At 38.1% G+C, this 20,840-nt stretch overlaps 2 protein-coding genes across 4 annotated transcripts in view; one reads left to right on the forward strand and one right to left on the reverse strand.

The window, feature by feature from the left end:
- LPCAT (lysophosphatidylcholine acyltransferase) overlaps positions 1 to 15,306 on the forward strand; it is a 119,357-nt gene extending 104,051 nt beyond the window's left edge. For all 3 annotated transcript variants that reach the window (XM_071685931.1, XM_071685930.1, XM_071685933.1), the window contains one exon: positions 1,082 to 15,306. In XM_071685931.1, the coding sequence (XP_071542032.1) occupies positions 1,082 to 1,215 (134 nt within the window). In that variant the 3' untranslated portion in view covers positions 1,216 to 15,306. The remainder of the gene's footprint in view (positions 1 to 1,081) is intronic.
- sav (scaffold protein salvador) overlaps positions 1 to 20,840 on the reverse strand; it is a 1,023,444-nt gene that overhangs the window by 135,211 nt on the left and 867,393 nt on the right. The window lies entirely within an intron of this gene.

The following is a 20,840-nucleotide window of genomic DNA, read 5'->3' on the forward strand; positions in this document are numbered from 1 at the left end:
TTGTATCATCCTTAGCCTCTGCTTCCTCTTCCTCCTCTCTTCTCCAACCTTTATCTTTCCCCACTCTTGTCTTTTCTTTACTCTCATCTCTCTCCCCCTCTCACCCCTCATTCTCTCTTCGCTTCACCATTCCATTCCATTTTGTCTTCTAATCTCTCTTTTTACTATTTCCTTGTTCCTCCACACCTCTTCCTTTCCTTTCTTCCATTTTCTCCATCCCATCCATTGTTCCTTAATCTCTCCCATTTTGTATGTCTAACCCTACCTCATCATTTCTATTCCCTTCCTATCCACGGCATTATTATTTTCCTTTCTGAAAGCACATATTTTTCTGTAAAAACTTTTGAGAGGTACTGCATATATAATCATGGTCAGTACAGTTGGCCGAGACCTTTAAGTATCCTATCTTTCACATTTAGTTTAGCGTTTACTGTTCTTGAATGATTTTAATTAAAACTTAATTTACCCTAGGCAACTGTTGATCATACAAGTTCCACGTAACTAGTCTTCTTTGTGATTCACCATGTGGACTTTAGCTTGCTGTTAAGCCCTGAAGAAGACACTGAAATACAGATCTACTCTGAGCTTACTATTAACACTTCCAACCACCCACTTCGTGTTATATGTTACATGCTGAAAATTTTTGTGATGGCTGATAAGTCAAGTACAGAAAGTACATAGCAAGTTGTCACCATGCTGTTGATAGTCAGTGAAGTAATTAATGATATGTGTTATTGTAATTATGCATTGCTGTGGAGAATTTTCCACGTGACTGCATTTCAAATGCAATGTAGACAACAACCAAAAACCACTTACACCTTGGCTCTTGCCATTTAGGGTTAGACTAGATTTGCTCATTCTTCAAACCATTCTTTCACAGCCTTCCCATGCTCATTCAGCCCTTTCTGTTCATAAATGGCTTACACCTATCCTTCTTTAATTAATTTCCAAACCATCTCTCTTCCCCTCCATTCACACTTCTTATTTCTTTCTGTGAGCATAAACTGTCTTTTCCAGCCTTATTAGATATTACCTCAATAAATACTATTAATACAGGTTGATATCTTTGAACTGCTTACAGATGACTTTCAAGCTTATGCCAAGAAGAAGCCAGAGTATGCAAAGATTTTCCTAACTTACCAGGAGAGCATTAAGAATGGTACAAGACAACATTACACTCATCATCCTCTTCCAGGCAAAAAGAAGGCAGATTAAAGGAATCTTCATAACATTATATTCTTTACATAAGTGGCCATTGTGTCCAGAGTAGGTACTGGATGTTGTAAAATAGATCTCTGTTGCAGTGAGACAGTAAATACATATTTGAGTATATCTAAATATTAATATTTTCTAAAAAAAAAAACCTTTCTCCATTGTGTTTCAAGCATTCATAACAGTATGGGGAATTAATTCTTTTGTACTATAAACAAGGGGAGATAACAGAAAAATTCTTGTTTACTTAATGTTTGTTACATTAAAGAATGTATTTGTTTGAATGTGCATGTTTTTCTTCAAATCAGTGTTGAAGTAAGAAGAAAGCTCAGCAGAAATGAGAAGGACTCGCATATGATTTTTTAATTCATTTTGTACAAACTGATGTAGACAATACGAAGCCAGAACAGATAATTTGAGTACTTTGTTTATTGTATTTAACTAATTTTGGATGTTCTTGTAATAAAAATATTAGTGTTTCAGGTTTGGATTTGTTTAAATCAAATTTGACAAAAAGTGTGAATTTTAACTGGAGGATCATAATGATATGAACTGTATAAAAGACGTTTGTATATAATCCTTTAAATATAAAAATGTATTTTCTTATGAAAGAAATTAAAGGTCACGAAGACTGATCATATATCACTGCACAGAGGTTTTTGTAGGTAATGAAGAAAAATGAAAATGAGCAGCCTCAAAATTAACAGTCTCAAATAATTCAGTCTTAGATCTATTACTCTCAGGTAAATCAGAACAAATTCAAAGTTTCTTTATTTTGACAGATTGTGTCCAACATAAAAGAACTTTCTCCTGGTAGAATTACATTTTGTGAATTTGTTTTATGATTTTTGTTGGATTTTGGTAATTGCAATTGTGATGTCTGAGAAACTAAAAGATAATGAGTCATCATGATTACACATGCAAGGTTGCTAAGAGATTTTAGCACATTTTGTAAGAGGCGGGGATTTACACTTGCTAAGAAATTTTGCAGTAACTGATCTTCCACAGTGATAGATCTAGTTTTCTTATGACTGTACTTGTAAAAATGTGTGATGTAAATAGAAAATTTCACCCATGGGGGTATAGGAGGAAAAATGCAATCCATGTATCTTCTGCATGTTGTAGAAGGGGTCTCAGAAAGGTGGGAACTGGAGGCTGAAAATCCTCCTATCCTATACTACCACTTTCTGAATGTAAGAACGGAGAAGCCAAGCAAGAATTTTTCCTGAAAGTCTCGTTCACGTGCTTCTGAAACTTCTTCACCCAGACAAAAAAGGCAAGTAGCTATAATGAAAAAAAGAAGTTAATATTTCATTTGAAAATATGAATACAAGGAGGTTTGTTACATAGTCCAGATTTAGTCCAAATTTGTCAGGGACATAGAATAAAACAGTGGTTGTTGGACTAAGTTATATACCCTCTACATGTAACAGTATTGATCATTGGTTTGGAACTTTGATAAAGGTATTAGGATAGTATTCTCCTGTTAGGCATAGGTTTTAGATATATTTTGATATTTAGGAAAAGAAACAAGATTTTCAATTTGTATTTATTTGCAATAGTCATAAATGATAACAGGTATTCACTTGATTTAGTAAAGGGTTTGAAGGAACTATTGTCTAGATGTAAGTAATGAATACCTGGTAGAATTAAGAGATACATATGAAAGATCATAGCTGAGTTTTTCAAATGAAATACTTTAAACTTAAAAGGCTGATCTCTTAAATTACGATCAATAATTGATTTTAAGGATCTGATCTCTAAATATCACTAGAAGTGTTTTATTGGCTTGCTTGACAAACATGAAATAACTTGAAAATATTAATTTTTGAAAAGTAGAAATACACAGAGGGCTGAATTTGCTGTTAGTTTTGGGGTCTTGTGAAGTGCCTCTGTACCAATATTGGCTCCTTATGGGGATAACAGATAAGCATTGAAATTTATCTATCAGCCTTTTTCCTAAATGAAATGTCCATCTGTGGTGCCAAATGCTTTATTCAAGTACTGTAATTCATACTGCTTCAGTGACTAGAATAAAATATCAATATTATGCATGTCTGTGTAACATAAAGTAAATATAGTCAGTAAATAGCTGTGATATGCTAGCCAGCAAATATTAGTTTGGTATTAGAATACAACTGTTTTGATGATTATTTGCTACAGTTCTGAACTATAAGGTCTATGAATGCTTCCTGTGACCTTAGCTATTATCTTGTCAGATGATTTTAATCAACCATAATTCCAATGAATACTATAACAGCTCTGTTTCTAGTTCCAAACAAATTTTCAAACGTACTTTTCTTGATGGATGATAATGTTTTACTCATGTTACTTGTAAATGTTTGTATTCTACTTTTTTTTTTTTTACTGATAACTTTCTTCATATTTTACAAGTAATGTTATGTTGTTATTTGGCATGTCTAGAATTTATATTTGTTGTAAAAAACAAACCTGCTGCTGAAGAAGCTTATGCTACTGTATAAAGTAACTGCATATTTTTTCCATGAACAAAGTCAAATTTAAGTAAAGGCATAGATAATTCCAACTTATAAAAGTTGGTTGCACCTGGCTAGAAAAAGAAAGAAAGAATAGAGAAGGGGGCCAAGCGAGGACATTACCTCTAAGGCTCAGTCCTCTGTTCTTACTGCTACCTTTTTATTTTCATTTATTATACTTTGTCGCTGTCTCCTGCGTTAGCGAGGTAGTGCAAGGAAACAGACGAATGAATGGCCCAACCCACCCACATACACATGTATATACATACACGTCCATACACGCATATATCATACCTATACATCTCAATGTATACATATATATAAACACACATACATATACATATATACACATGTACATACTTCAGACTGTCTGCCTTTATTCATTCCCATTGCCACCCCACCACACATGAAATAACAACCCCCTCCTCCCACATGTGTGCGAAGTAGCGCTAGGAAAGACAACAAAGGCCATATTCGTTCACACTCAGTCTCTAGCTGTCATGTATAATGCACCAAAACCATAGCCCCCTTTCCACATCCAGGCCCCACAGAACTTTCCATGGTTTACCCCAGATGCTTCATATGCCCTGGTTCAATCCATTGACAGCACGTTGACCCCAGTATACCACATCGTTCCAATTCACTCTATTCTTTGCATGCCTTTCACCCTCCTGCATGTTCAGGCCCCAATCAGTCAAAATCTTTTTTACTCCATCTTTCCACCTCCAATTTGGTCTCCCACTTCTCCTCGTTCCCTCCACCTCTGACGCATATATCCTCTTTGTCAATCTTTCCTCACTCATTCTCTCCATGTGACCAAATCATTTCAAAACACCCTTTTCTGCCCTCTCAACCACACTCTTTTTATTACTGCACATCTCTCTCACCCTTTCATTACTTACTCGATCAAACCACCTCACACCACATATTGTCCTCAAACATCTCATTTCCAGCACATCCACCCTCCTCCGCACAACTCTATCTATAACCCATGCCTCGCAACCATATAACATGGTTGAAACCACTATTCCTTCAAACATACCCATTTTTGCTTTCCAAGATAACGTTCTCGACTTCCACACATTTTTCACTGCTCCCAGAACTTTCGCCCCCTCCCCCACCCTATGATTCACTTCCGCTTCCATTCTTCCATCCGCTTCCAAATCCACTCCCAGATATCTAAAACACTTCACTTCCTCCAGTTTTTCTCCATTCAAACTTACCTCCAAATTGACTTGTCCCTTAACTCTACTGTTCCTAATAAACTTGCTCTTAGTCACATTTACTCTCAGCTTTCTTCTCTCACACACTTTACCAAACTCAGCCACCAGCTTCTGCAGTTTCTCACCCGAATCAGCCACCAGTGCTGTATCATCAGCAAACAACAACTGACTCACTTCCCAAGCTCTCTCATCCACAACAGACTTCATACTTGCCCCTCTTTCCAAAACTCTTGCATTCACCTCCCTAACAACCCCATCCATAAACAAATCAAACAGCCATGGAGACATCAAGCACCCCTGCCGCAAACCAACATTTACTGAGAACCAATCACTTTCCTCTCTTCCTACACGGACACATGCCTTACATCCTCGATAAAAACTTTTCACTGATTCTAATAACTTACCTTCCACACCATATATTCTTAATACCTTCCACATGGCATCTCTATCAACTCTATCATATGCCTTCTCCAGATCCATAAATGCTACATACAAATCCATTTGCTTTTCTAAATATTTCTCACATACATTTTTCAAAGCAAACTCCTGATCCATGCATCTTCTACCACTTCTGAAACCACACTGCTCTTCCCCAATCTGATGCTCTGTACATGCCTTCACCCCTCTCAATCAATACCCTCCCATATAATTTCCCAGGAATACTCAACAAACTTAACATCTGTAATTTGAGCACTCACTCTTATCCCCTTTGCCTTTGTACAATGGCACTATGCAAGCATTCCGCCAGTCCTCAGGCACCTCACCATGAGTCATACATACATTAAATAACCTTACCAACCAGTCAACAATACAGTCAACCCCTTTTTTAAAAAATTCCAGTGCAATACCATTATAATTGCTGTTTCACATGTCAGCGAGGTAGTGCCAGGAAACAGACGAAGAATGGCCCATCCAATCATATACACACATATATGCACAAACGCCCAGATACGCACATATACATATCAACATATACGTACATATGCATAGGCAGACGTTACAAACATACCCATGTACATATTCATACTTGCTTTTGTCCTATTTTTTTATACAGATGTAACAGTACACATTATATATTTACATTTGATACTGTGTAATTAGGTGCATTGTATATGAATTCCCCTCCTTTAAATGTCATGAATGAGAGATATCAATCATTTTGGGGTAGAAGAGGTGGATGGACCAACATTCTGGAATGCATGACTCTGGGATCAGCTGGGGTGGATGGGCCAACATTTAGGAATGTGTACTTACCTCTTACATGCTATAGTGGAGGATAATATATATGTATACTTAAACACAATACTTTGTGCTGTATTTTACTTTAGATAAAGTGGTAATGTACCAGTAATGTACTGTAATTTTTGGACATCTATTCAATACAGGTTGAGCATCCTTAATCTGAAAATGTAAAATCCAAAATGCTCCAAAATCTGAAATTTTTTGAGCAGCAACATAACAAGTGGAAAATTCCACATCTGACCTCACTTGTTCATGCTGGGCTCTGACACTCTGTTTGTGCCAGTTTGTTACAAACCATCGTCACCGCCAGACCTATGTGCATTACTCACTGTGTTTTTTGCTCATTCTCTGCTCTATGTGAATAAGTGAAAGAAAATGATTGCTTATCAGTAGCATATAAATTCAGAGTAAGGAACGATGGTGATGCCAAACAACCACAGATTGTCCACATGGGCGGCTGATGTTGACACAGCTTTCTGTTGGTTCAGTGTTACACACACATTGTTTCATGAGCAAAATTATCAAAAAATATTGTATACATTACCTTCAAGCTATGAGTATAAGTTGTATATGAAACATAAATGAATTTTGTGTTTAGACTTGGGTCCTATCCCTAAGATACCCCATTTTTTATTATCCACCATGACAAATGTGGAAAACAGGGTGGTATAAAAACAAACAGGTGAGAGCTGAGACTTGCCTCAATGTTTTGACCATTCAAAGGTCTTTCTCAGAAGATACTGATTTCAGCTTTCAGCAGGACTGTGTTTCCCAGGAAGTGATGGTCAACTGGTCGGACACCTTGGTGTGTAGCTTTCTGGTTGGATCGCTTGTTCTGCTGCCTCCACCTGTTCACAGCGATCTCCGCTGCCTGACATGACCAGCAAATGAACCCAAACCTTATGTTAATGTTGTTCTTCACCCCTTTCTCTAGGTAAGCTCTCACACTATCACTTAACAGTTTGTCACTCGTCTGTAGTTGCATTGGTATCAACCATTTAGTAATAGTGTGAGAGCTTACCTAGAGAAAGGGATTAAGAACAACGTTAACACAAGGTCTGGGTTCATCTGCTGGTCAAGTCAGGCAGTGGAGATTGTTGTAAACTGGTGGAGGCAGCAGGACAAGTGATCCAAAAGAGAGCAACATGCCAAGGCAGCTGCCCAGGTGCCCATCACTTGCTGGGGAATATGGTCCCACTGAATGATGGTATCAGTATATCCTGATGAAGACAGTTGAATGGTCGAAATGCTGAGGAATGACTCAGCTCCAACCAGTTTGTATCCATACCATCCCGTTTTCCACATACCTCATTATGTATGTGCAAATATTCCAAAATCTGAAAAAATCCAAAATAATCCTGTTTTCAAAAGCTCTCAGTAAAATTTCAAAGCATGATTACAAAGCATTCTTTCCATAACATATGACTAGCTTATGGAGCACATGACAAGCCTCCTGCAACCCATCACCACTACCAAATACAGGTACACCACCGAATTTCTGGCAACTGATGGTTTGGCACCTCCTCTAGTTCGGACAAAACTACGTGAGGAAACTTGAAATTACCATGGCCACCAGACTAGTTTATTGGGCAGCCACAGATGGCGCTGTATATAGGGCACACTTCTGTACAATCTTTACACTGCACTTGTTGGTGGTGATACCACAATTCTGTGAGATTCTTAGCTTATTTTGCTTAGATTTAACCCTAGCTATGGCTTCTAAGACATATGAGTCAGTTGGGGTGTCAAGCGTACACACCAGTCCATATCGATCCAAGATAAAGTGGAACTGTTGAAAAAATGGATCATGGTGTTTTGATGCGTAAGCTGTGTGACATCTACAGTATTGGTTCATCAACTGTTTATGATATAAAGAAGCAAAGGGAGAAAATATTAAAATTCTATGCAGATAGCAATTCCAAGAAGCAAATGATGAAAAGAAAAACTATGAAAGATGGTAAGAGTACTGAGCACGATCGAGCAATGATGGAACAGTTTTGACATCGTCGGGGTGATGGAGTGGACTTATCAGTTAGCATGATAATGGACTAGGCTAAGTTCCATAAAGAACTTAAATTACAACATGAGCATGACAAAAGTGAAGGATGGCTTCAAAGATTCAAGAAGCATCACCGAATTTCCATGAATAAAGTGTGAGGAGAAAAGCAGTCTGGAAACCACGAAGGAGCTGCCAAATATGTGGACGAATCTGTGAAACTCGTAGCTGACGAGCACCTCAGTCCTGAGCAGGTGTATAATGCAGACGAAACTGCATTATTCTTGTGATGCACACCTAGGAAAACACTAACAACAGAAGACGAAGAAGACCCACAGGATTCAAATAATCTAAGGACAGACTTCCCATCTTAGGGTGCTCAAACATTTAATATTTGTTTAATTTAAATTTCTAGCAGTACATGGTATACTTTAGACACATGGGAGATGTATAATTAGTGGGTTAGAGGTGTGTTGATGAATTATTATTACGTGACCACGGTTGGTCCGGCAAAATGGTTAATCTGGCAAGGCTTTGGAACCAAGAGTGCCGGAAAATCAGTAGTGTACCTGTATTTCCTTTCAGTTGCAATTCTTACACAGGGAATTAATAAACAATGATTCCTGTGCAAATTACATACAATTATTATCCTCTGTACTAAGTAATTCTGACCTGTTTCCTCTCACAAAATGCTGTGTAGTATTAAAATACATGCCATAGACAGCTGTGTACAACCTCCAATACCATTTCTTTACCACTCTCAGAATCTACATATTCATTCTATAATCAGAAACAGAAAAACTGAATGACTCTCTCCATAACCCTTTTTTTCCACACTTCATCTGGGGAATTTATTGTTAATGTCATTGTTATACCACTGACATAGAACTCATTGACTCTCTTTTTGTAAGCTTTTCTTACTTTTACATGCATTAATACAATTTTATGATGGAAAACATATTTTGAATGATGCATGTCCTCTAAAACCCTCCTCCATTTCACCACTCCCATGTGGTTTGTTAGCTCAATTTTTTTTTTTTTTACATATACTTCACTTTTATTTGTATTTCTTTCAATTTCCTGAGTCAAAAATAATTTGATGACTTTTTTTTCATATTGTGATCAGCTTTTAGCAAGTCACCTATTGTTTACATGTTAAGCAGTGCTGTAGATCTCCAAAGACAGATAATAACCATGAATAGTCAGGGGCATCCATTGTTTTGGAGGCTAAATTGAAAATGAACAACATGCCCTCATTTTTTCTCATTTCATTGGATTGGGGCCATGTCATCCAACCTATCCTCCCCTTTTTATGTAACTTGCCCTACAGGACAGAATGTAGGATGGTCCTACATGTGATGCTTGTTGATTGGAAAAAATATCAGTAACTTTTGTTCCAGATGTGTGAAGAGAAAGCAAAATCAGTTTTTCTAGTGATATTTATCAAACTTCTTATGAGCTGATATACATAATCTTTGGGATATTTGCATGCATGTATAATGACACTTGCACATCAAAGTGAATATCTGCAATAGCTTTTGTGATAGTTTAGTAGAGCATAAACGAATACACATGGCAAGTTCAACAGCTTAAAAGCCCTTTAGAATCCTTTCCACCTTTAGTGAGTACAATACATATCGTATTGGCTAAGCAGCATATTCAGTAGCAGTCCTCTGTGATATACTGTTGGTTAACTGACCTACTCATATTTTCGATAGTAGACCAGCTGACACTTGATACTTAAAATGAATGCATCAGCCACAGACAGCAGGTTTGTCTTGTCCAGCCTATCATTGTGTATAGGTGCTGAAGCTACATTGTTCAATCATGTATGTTCCATCTTTCAACAGAGTTAAGTCTTGAAGTGCTGAAGGGCATTGAACATATGCTCTGCCATCACAGTTATCACAGGAATTATATATATATCAATTTTACTAGGGTGCATGCCATGTAAAACATGACAAATGTTTTTATGCTGAGCAGAACTAGATCCTTCAAGTTTTTGGTATGCTCACTTTCTCCAAATGAATTTTTCATGTTGGCTAGTTTTTTCAGCTGGTACTAATCTCCTTAGGTCAGTGTCAACCACATATGCATTATGGAGCTCATCCAGTGTACCTGTTTCTTTTCCATCTGCTGATACAAGCAGAACTTGTTCTATTTGATATGCCAAGAAAAAAAGTGCTGTCTTTGAAGCACACCCTGAGTTTACTTAGAAGGTAGTCCAACAACTCGAAGAACTGGTGATGATAGGTGGTCTTGAGAGTTTTGTCCAGTTTCTTTTGTAGTCTTCAATGACAGGATAGCCTTATTCACTGCTACAACCAGAATCTCATCATAAGTAAAACATAGACACCCTTTCATGTGAAAGAGTTTTTTACTTTTTGCCTGTCTACTTAAGTGAAGCTAACTTCTCCATTCACACCACCCTCACACACAGAAAAAAAAAGAAAGCTTCCATTGCATGTAGCACCTATTCACACCTCTAGCACCTTTACCTGAAATATATCTAGTCCTAATACCATCTCACTCCATCTAACCATCTCTTGTAGCCTACTCATCCTCTTTTAACCTTATACTGTACTGATATATATATCTTCATCACCAAACTATCATCTTTCACATGTTCTACATGACCTTACCATTCTAAGACTTTCATTCATTTACCTTTCAAATTGTTTCTTCATACCACATAACCTTCTCACATCTTCATTCTATATCTGTTGTCTTAATTGCAACCATATAAGTTATTCATCTCATTTGCTCTTATTTCTTACCCATCCTGGAATATACACACTTGAATTTCACATTCATACATCAGCACTGAAACATGAAACTAAAATCATTTCATGGATGATCCATGCACACTGTACACTGTAAATGTGAACAGCTTCTCTCTAGTATAAACAATTATGTGACACATCATGTAATAAAAAGTGGCAGTAAAAGAATTAGAAATGATAACCATCATATTCACTGTTTATGCAGTAACTCTTCCTCAAAACTAAGTTAGCATTTAATACATACACACAGATTGATGGTAAGAAAACCTTATTACAACTTTTCAGGGAAAAATGATGAAAGTGACTTGGAGATCCTCCTGTGAACACACCACAGATATCATATTTACTTTAATGATGTATCGGCTGTTGTATCAATTGTTTCTTCATTATTTGAGGAATCATAGAATGAATTAGTTGGAAGTTCCTTTTTTCATCTTTACCAAAGAGAGCATCAAAAGGCTCAGAACTCTTCCTTAACATTGTCATGTCATCCACATAAGTCTCTTCATATATAAAAGGGACAATATTGGCCAGTTCCAGATAATGGTCCTTTTTGCAGATAGTAGGCCCTACACCTTTACCAAGTAACAGTTCCACCTCCTTGGACTATCAAACTTCTTCATCAGCACGTGATGTATTAATTGGTCCTTAGGTGTTGGTTAACAGGGTAGCATCTTTTCACACTGATGTTCATCATGGCAGTAATTGAGGCATGCCCGACCGACTGTGTACTGGAAACCTTGAGAGGAGCAATCACTGGGCATAAGAATAGTTTCTCATTTATATGAGCTTTCATATTCTGGACTAAGTAACCCCCTTGCCTGAGAGTCTTTTGGTAATGCAAACATTCTTTTGGATTATCTCTTGTTTAAACAGTATTGTGCTTCATTTTATACCTCCTGCAGTCAAAGGTCATTACGCAACAGAAGGATTCATATAGCTTCTCATGTTTGAACAGTCACTTGCTGCAATAAATTACTCCAACTGGAGAATGTCTTGTAACACTCTGAACATTAATATGAATAATAGTGTGCTCTTATCATACTTCTCTGAATGGTGTTTTGCAATAATGACAAAAATATGGCTTATCTTTCAAAAGAATATTCATATGGTTCACAAAGTGCACTGTTAACATTCATATGGCTTTTCTTCTATATTTTGGCACTGTAAACAGGCATATGGTTTCTCTCCTGTATGAATAAGAATGTGGTTCACTAAGGTGCTTTTCCAACATTCATATGGTTACTCTCCTGTATGGAGAGGAATGTGGTTCACTAAGATGCTTTTCCAGGAGAGGGACCTCTGACCATGTGGACATTTACGTGGCTTCTCTCCTGTCTAAACATTCATGTGATACATTAAATGAATCTTAAGGGAAGAGGTCTTTTGAAAATGGAAACATTCACATGGTTTCTCTTCTCTGTATGAGTTTCCATGTGCTTCACTGAATTGGTCTTCCACGAGAAAGCATTATGACCTCTCCTCTGTATGAACAGTGATGTTCCACACTAGAAAGTAAAGGACTGCGAGTTAAGAAGTGAGAAACTGACTCCATGCAAAGACATGGAAAGCAATGGATTCTTTAGGCAGTGTGAACATTCATGTGGCATCTCACCTCTATGAATAGTCATCTGTTCCACTGAAGTATTCTTCCAGGATCATACTTTTGCTAGTATGAAAATGTGTAAAGCTTCTCTCTGGTATAAAACAATCATGTGCTACATCAAATGACTCCTCAGGGATAAGATTTTTAGCATTATCACCATTCATGTAGTTTCTATCTTGTATGAATACTCTGTGCCGCATAAACTGAATCCTCTGGACGAAGTTTTTTGCACTGTGAACATTCACATGGTCTCCTGTATGAAGTTATTATGCTGCAGTAAACTGCCCTTCTGAGAGAAGGGTACTGAGCACGGTGAGCATTCATATGGCTTTTCTCTAGTTTAAGTAAGTATGTGCTTCACTTAAAGTGTTTACAACTTTGGACTGTAGGAGAGTTTACATAGTGGTCCTGGGGTACAGAAAGATTAACAAAGAGGATATATGTGTCATAGGTGGAGGGAACGAGGAGAAGTGATAGACCAAATTGGAGGTGGAAAGATGGAGGGAAAAAAGATTTTGAGTGATCGGGGCCTGAACATGCAGGAAGGTGAAAGGTGTGCAAGGAATAGAGTGAATTGGAACGATGTGGTATACTGGAGTCGACGTGCTGTCAATGGATTGAACCAGGGCATGTGAAGTGTCTGGGGTAAACCATGGAAAGTTGTGTGGGGCCTGGATGTGGAAAGGGAACTGTGGTTTCAGTGCATCATTACAATGACAGCTAGAGACTGAGCGTGAATGAATGGGGCCTTTGTAGTCTTTTCCTAGCGCTACCTCGCACACATGAGGGGGGAGGGGGTTGTTATTCCATGTGTGGTGAGGTGGCGATGGGAATAAATAAAGGCAGACAGTATGAATTATGTACATGTGTATATATGTATATGTCTGTGTGTGTACATATATGTGTACATTGAGATGTATAGATATGTATATTTGCGTGTGTGGACGTGTATGTATATACATGTGTATGTGGGTGGGTTGGGCCATTCTTTCGTCTGTTTCCTTGCGCTACCTCGCTAACACGGGAGACAGCGACAAAGCAAAATAAATAAATATATATATATATATATATATATATATATATATATATATATATATATATATATATATATATATATATATATATATATATTTGAAGGAATAGTGGTTCCAACAATGTTATATGATTGTGAGGCATGGGCTAAAAACAGGGTTGGGTGGAGGAGGGTTGATGTGCTGGAAATGAAATGTTTGATGACAATATGTGGTGTGAGGTGGTTTGGTCGAGTAAGTAATGAAAGGGTAAGAGAGATGTGTGGTAATAAAAAGAGTGTGGTTGAGAGAGTAGAGGGTGTGTTGAAATGATTTGGTCACATGGACAGAATGAGTGAGGAAAGATTGACAAAGAGGATATATGTGTCAGAGGTAGAGGGAATGAGGAGAAGTGGGAGACCAAATTGGAGGTGGAAGGATGAAGTGAAAAAGATTTTGGGCGATCGGGGCCTGAACATACAAGAGGGTGAAACGTGTGCAAGGAATAGAGTGAATTGGAACGATGTGGTATACCGGGTGGACGTGCTTTCAGTGGACTGAACCAGGGCATGTGAAGCATCTGGGGTAAACCATGGAAAGTCTTGTGGGGCCTGGATGTGGAAAGGGAACTGTGGTTTTGGTGCATTACACATGACAGCTAGAGATTGAGTGTGAACGAATGTGGCTTTTTCATCTATTCCTAGGGCTACCCCGAGCGCACGCGGGTAGGGAGGGAGCTATTTCATATAGTGGGGTGGTGACAGGAATGGATGAAGTCAGCAAGTATGAATATGTACATGTGTACATATGTATATGTCTGTGTATGTATATGTATACGTTGAAATGTATAGGTCTGTATATGTGCATTTATGTATATACATGTGTATGTGGGCGTTTATGTATATACATGTGTATGTGGGCTTTTATGTATGTACATGTGTATGCATGTCGGTTTGGGCCATTCTTTCGTCTGTTTCTTTGTGCTACCTTGCTAACACGGGAGACGGCAATTAAGTATAAATGAAATAAATGTATCACGTACTATTTTATTTTGTTATAATTGATCGCTGTCTCCCACATTAGTGAGGTAGCGTCAGGAAACAAATGAAGAATGGCCCATCCACTCATATACACATTTATATATACATGAATGCCCACACATGCACATAACATATACATATACACACATGCACATATTCATACTTGCTTGCCTTCATCCATTCCTGGCGCTACCCCATCCCACAGGAAACAGCAATCGCTACCCCCTGCTTCAGCAAGGTAACGCCAGGAAAAGACAAAAAGGCAGCGTATAATTACCAGTGTTAGTGGACTCATCTAAATGTGGTTACACTTTGTGTGAAAAGTCACCTTTGATGAGATTCTATCATCATTAGTGGATGAAAAGGAGTAAAATCTTGTCAAAGAAATTCTCACTCCAGAGGAGTCTTGTTTGTTCTATGCTACTGATTGTAGCACAGCCTTTAAGCTCCAGGAGTTTTGTAAAAGGGGTCCTGGGGTTATATGGCTTAAAAATATAACTGCCTGGTTATTGGATATATGCTCAATTTAGATCTGTTGAATGGATCTGATGTTTATAGTATTATTTATCCTAGGGATATTAGATTTAGTGAAAAATGGATACAACATCACTTATCACAATTTAACTGACTGTAGATGTTAAAAAAAAAACTTACAGCAAATGTAATACCAGAATTTTATTAAAAGTCCTTTGAAAAGCATCTTTTGTATCTTCATATCCATAATCTACCAGTACAGCACACAAGTACTTGTACAGTTAGGGAGGGCTTCAGTAAAACTTGTAAAGTGGTGGAGGGAACATATGTGCCATTGCATATAAGACTGTCCTTTTCCAATGCAAAGCCAATATGGTGGAACACTAAGAATGCAAGAGAGTCATTACCCAGTCAATTGGTCTTGTAATAACTGAAAATGGTGACTCGGTTCCTGACAACAAAGAAATGGCTAAGATTCTTATGATTATTTTTTTTTGCATTTGTATTCACAAATGAAGATGCAGCTCTTGTCCTGAATCCAGTTCCATTGCTAACAGAGGAAAACATTTTGCTATGTTTGGACATAAGAGTTAAAATATACTATTATTATTCATTTATATATTTTGCTTTGTCACTGTCTCCAGCATTAGCGAGGTAGCGCAAGGAAACAGATGAAAGAATGGCCCAACCCACCCACATACACATGTATATACATACACGTCCACACACGCAAATATACATACCTATACATCTCAACGTATACACACACAGACATATACATATATACACATGTACAGAATTCATACTGTCTGCCTTTATTCCTTCCCATCGCCATCCCGCCACACATGAAATTACAACCCCCTTCCCCCTCATGTGTGCGAGGTAGCACTAGGAAAAGACAACAAAGGCCACATTTGTTCACTCAGTCTCTAGCTGTCATGTAATAATGCACCAAAACCACAGCTCCCTTTCCACATCCAGGCCCCACAGAACTTTCCATGGTTTACCCCAGACGCTTTACATGCCCTGGTTCAATCCAGTGACAGCATGTCGACCCCAGTATACCACATCGTTCCAATTCACTCTATTCCTTGCACACCTTTCACCCTCCTGCATGTTCAGGCCCCGATCACTCAAAATCTTTTTCACTCCATCTTTCCACCTCCAATTTGGTCTATAAAATATAAAATATACTATAAGAAGTAAGTGGAATGAAAGTAGATAAAACAGCAGGACCAGATAAGTTTTATCCGGGGACAATGAATGAGGCAAAAAATGAGGTAGTTGTACCCTTGACTGCTCTCTTCAATATATTACTCTGCTATGGAGAGAGTTCTAGAGGGATGGAAACTTATGAATGTAACACCCATTTTCAAACAAGTAATAAATCCCATCCCAAGAAATTATCGTCCAATTAGCTTAATGTCTATAGTTGATAAACTTATTGAAACCATCATTTGGGACAAGACTGTAAACTATTTAGAGAAGCACTACGAAATAAATGACTCATCATGTATTTCAATTCATATCTAACAAATTTGCTTAATTTCTTTAAGGATATTGATAAGTGGAAAGTTTTACATAACAGTAGTAAAAATGAAAAACAAAGTTACAGCATGAATTCTCTTGGGGCCTGGATGTGGATAGGGAGCTGTGATTTTGGTGCATTACACATGACAGTTAGAGAATGAGTGTGAGTGGATGTGGCCTTTTGCCCTGTTTCCTGGTGTTTCCTCACTGATGCAGGGGTGGTGATGCTGTTTCCTCTGGGACAGGGTGGCAATAGGAATGGATGAGGGCAAGTAAGTATGAATATGTACATGTGTACATATGTATATGTATGTATGTATGTATATGTTGATATGTATGTTAATATATATGTACATGTATGTATATATGTGTGTAAATGAGTGGATGGGTCTTTCTTTGTTTCCTGGCACTGCCTCGCTGATGCAGGAAATGGCGATAAAGTATAATAAATATTAATAATAACTTGAATTACAAAAGGATGATGAGAATAAAGATTTGGGTGTAATAATCGCTGTTGATGTAAAGCCAAGTAAACAGTGCAAAGAAGCATTCAAAATGGGCAAACAAAATTCTTGGATTTATAAGTAGGCTACCAAATTTAAGTCCATGGGAAATTATCCTTAGCCTTTACAAGTCACTTGTGTGTCACAATCTTGATTCAATACTGAACTCAGTTTTAGTCACCCTACTTGATGGAATGAAAAGAGCACAGAGGCAAGCTACCAATATGTTTCCTGACTGAGAAACATATCCTTTGAGAGCCAACTAAAGAACCTAAATCTGTTTAGTTTAGAAAAGAGAAGGTTCAGAGGTGATCTAATACATTCAAAATTATCAGAGGCTTTGATAATCTTCATCTAATGAATTACATATGGATAGATATATCTGATTTCACTCAGTGTAATGGTTAAAAACTTGTGGGCAAATGTTTTACCTTGAATGAGTCAAAGTACTTTTTCATCAATAGGATTGTTAACATCTTGAATGATTTACCAATTAGAATAGTTGAAAGAAGTACCAAAATATGTTCAAGGACAGACTTGATGAATATTTCACATGAAATCCACAACTAACAACTTTTGTGCCTCCTTAGCAACAGGAAGAATTTATAAAATCTTTCTCTTTCAAATATGAATTTCTACGAGTTTCTTATATCATCCAATATCAGAAAGTCTCGAAAGGGCCTAGTTGTCTGTTGCTGTTTGAAATCCTTTATACTTCTTTCTGTATCAGTATATGTCTTTTAAGGTCCCAGAACATGGCCCATGGATGATTCCAGGTTAGATTTTATTTCTGTTAGAAGGTGCTAAGAGGCAGTGTATCATTTACACCAGATGGGTTGTGAACTATAACTGTGTGGCCAGCAAGGCTTTGTAGAGAGCTATAGGTTTGTGAGAGGAATCAATGTTATTCACTCTATCTGAAGTGTACACCATTAACTGCAGACTTAAGTATGTGGGAACATGGTTCCACAAAGTATCCAGGTCCTTGATAGGAGCTTATGTTGACAAAGTGCCTTGTGGAATAAACGTCATAAGCATAGCTTGAAACAGACAATGGTATGGATATCTTGATGTTAAAGGCTATCCTGAACTTATCCAGAGTGCTATTTTCTCTTTCATTCAGTGAAATAAAAACTATAACAAAACTAAGAAAAAGAAAAAGAAGCAATTGTGGCTGCAGCTCAAGACTGACTAAAAGTCTTTAAATGTCTTGCTGTAAATATTGTTGCATCTAGTATGACGTGAATATATGCCTTTGACAACTGTTTCAGTGATTCTGACTGGAGCTCTGTGCTCCAACTCTTCCTGTTGATTCAGAAAATGACAAGAGAGAGAGAGAGACTAGAAGGAATGATTGGATAACCCAGTAGACATTGTCAGTTGATCCCGCTCATTGATATAGAAAAGACAAAACAGGCATGCAAGTGGGCGCAGGCCTCTCCACCATCACCAACTCTTGGACTTGGTCAGGCTCAGAGTGGTGGCTTCCCTGGAGTCAGAGAGGCTGCATTTCATGAGAACCTCTCTTGCTGGGAATACTATCTGGGAGGAGGAAATCTCCTGATGACACGTAGTTGTTGCATGTGGCAAGTCTGGGACCTAAACCACTAATGAGGCTGTGAGTATCCTGTGTTCTTCCTCTCTGAAGTCCTATTATCGGTTCTGGAGACAATGGCATCACCTGGCAGTCAATTACGTACTGTTCTAGTGGGCTTGCTGCTGGCTCCTGACAATATGCATATTCCCCGATGACTTCATTGACAATCTGCTGTGTCTTTGTACCGAAATCAAAGACAATGAAGATTGACTACGGTCTTTGTAGACAAAGTTTAATGTATGTGGTGGTTGATTTCACACAGTCACAAAGTATCACTTAGCAGAATTGGAGGTATCGTTGAAGACATCAAGGAAGTTCTTCCTGGGAAGCCTTGCTGTATTTCTAAGTTGTTTTTGGTTTGCCACAGGCTCACTGAGACTTTTATGTTTGCAAAATGTGTGACTGCTTTGGCTGCCTTGTCCTAAATCTCATTTCTCTCGATTTTTACGTGGTTGAGGATCAAATGGAGGACGACCTGGTGCTCTTGAAGCTGGAAGCTTTGGAGTGTCACAAGGATAGAGGAAATGAGTTTGATCATGTCTCTTAGATATGAGTGCTGCAGTGCTTGTATGGCTGTGTTGAAGTGTGTGTGGATTACAACAGGCTTGGAGTGTTCCATCAATGCATGCTGCAGAGCTTTGGATATTGCTATTGGCCCTGTTGGTGGAGTGGCGCAGCCATCCATTAGTCTTCAGACAAGAGTCTGATCTTGAGTGTGGAAGGTTGCTCTGGGCCTTCCTTCCCTCTGGTCTAATGAGCCATCTGTGAAATATGATGCTACTTGTGGTGGTGTTACAGCAGCCATGGCAACTGAGCTGGACACTGGACCTACCATCTCTGAGTGGTGTGACTGCAATGATGGGTGAGGGGGAATCCACTGTGATGGATCAGTGTACTCATTGATGCCAGTGTCTTCTATGTTCTTGATGTATGAGATTGCCTGCAGATGGTGAGTAGTGTTGGCTCATACTGTAGCTTGGTCTCCATTTGTAAAGTGCAGATCTTTTCCATAAATGTGCCCCAAGCATGGTTCTAAGGGCGTTGTTTTGGATTACCTCCAACTTGGTCACCTGTTCGTCTCTCAATTCAGTGAGTACCGGGGCACAGAAATCCACTAATAATCTGATGGCGTAAATGTTGGCACCAGTAGCTGGAATGATGATCGACCTCATGAGACTCTGCCCGCTTTTGGCCTTATGCCGGAAATACTCTAACTGTGGCTTAAATGTTAGCTTCTGGTAGAGCATCCTGTGTGTTGTGGCTGGCTGCACAGAGGGCCATTGCTCTTGACTCTGCTGGGTTGATCTTGAGGCCAAGTCAGATGCATTTGTTTTTATAAGATCGAGCGCAACCTGGACCTTCTCGAACACGCATGCTCCTCTTGCTAAGAATTGGCGTCCAGTCAACCAATTACCTATCCACCGAGTTACAACCCCATCAGTGCCAGTGACTTGAGTTTTGCAAGTACACTTTGATGTGGAACCTTAACGAAAGCTTTTTGAATATCTAGATAAATGACATTAAGTGCTCTACTTTTGTTGTACATGATTACATCATAAATCATGCAAATTTGTCAGACATGAGAAATTTCGTCGAAAACCATGCAAAGAATTGTTTTATTAAGGGGTAATCCACTAAAAGGTTTACAATTCTATCTCGAATAATGATTTCCATAAGATTTTCAACTTCAATATCCGGGCAACAATTTATTACCTTTTTTGTATATCGGTATTACCCTGGCAAACTTCCATTCATCTACAACTTTTCCCGTAGCAAGTGAGCTATTGAAAAAGGCAGTCATAAGCTTAACTATCTCATTTTTCACCTCTTTCATTGTTCTTGGATAAAGCATATCACGGCCTGCCGTTTTATTTTCATTCCATTTATTGCTGACAGCTGGTCTTCAGGTTTTATGTTAATTCATTGGAGAACGTTCTTCTCTCTTATCAGTTACTGAAGGTACCTTCAGTTAACTATGCTGGAGCATATAATAACCTCACTTAGGGGTTTAAAATGCAACTAGCCTTCCACATAAAAAATATAATAGTATACTTAACATGTTTTCTTTCAAGCAAAAAATAAATAAATGAAAGAAAATGAACTAGTCATTTACATGGGTAACATAACTA

This window comes from Panulirus ornatus, chromosome 41 (genome assembly GCF_036320965.1).
Source record: "Panulirus ornatus isolate Po-2019 chromosome 41, ASM3632096v1, whole genome shotgun sequence".
Taxonomy (NCBI): Eukaryota; Metazoa; Arthropoda; class Malacostraca; order Decapoda; family Palinuridae; genus Panulirus; species Panulirus ornatus.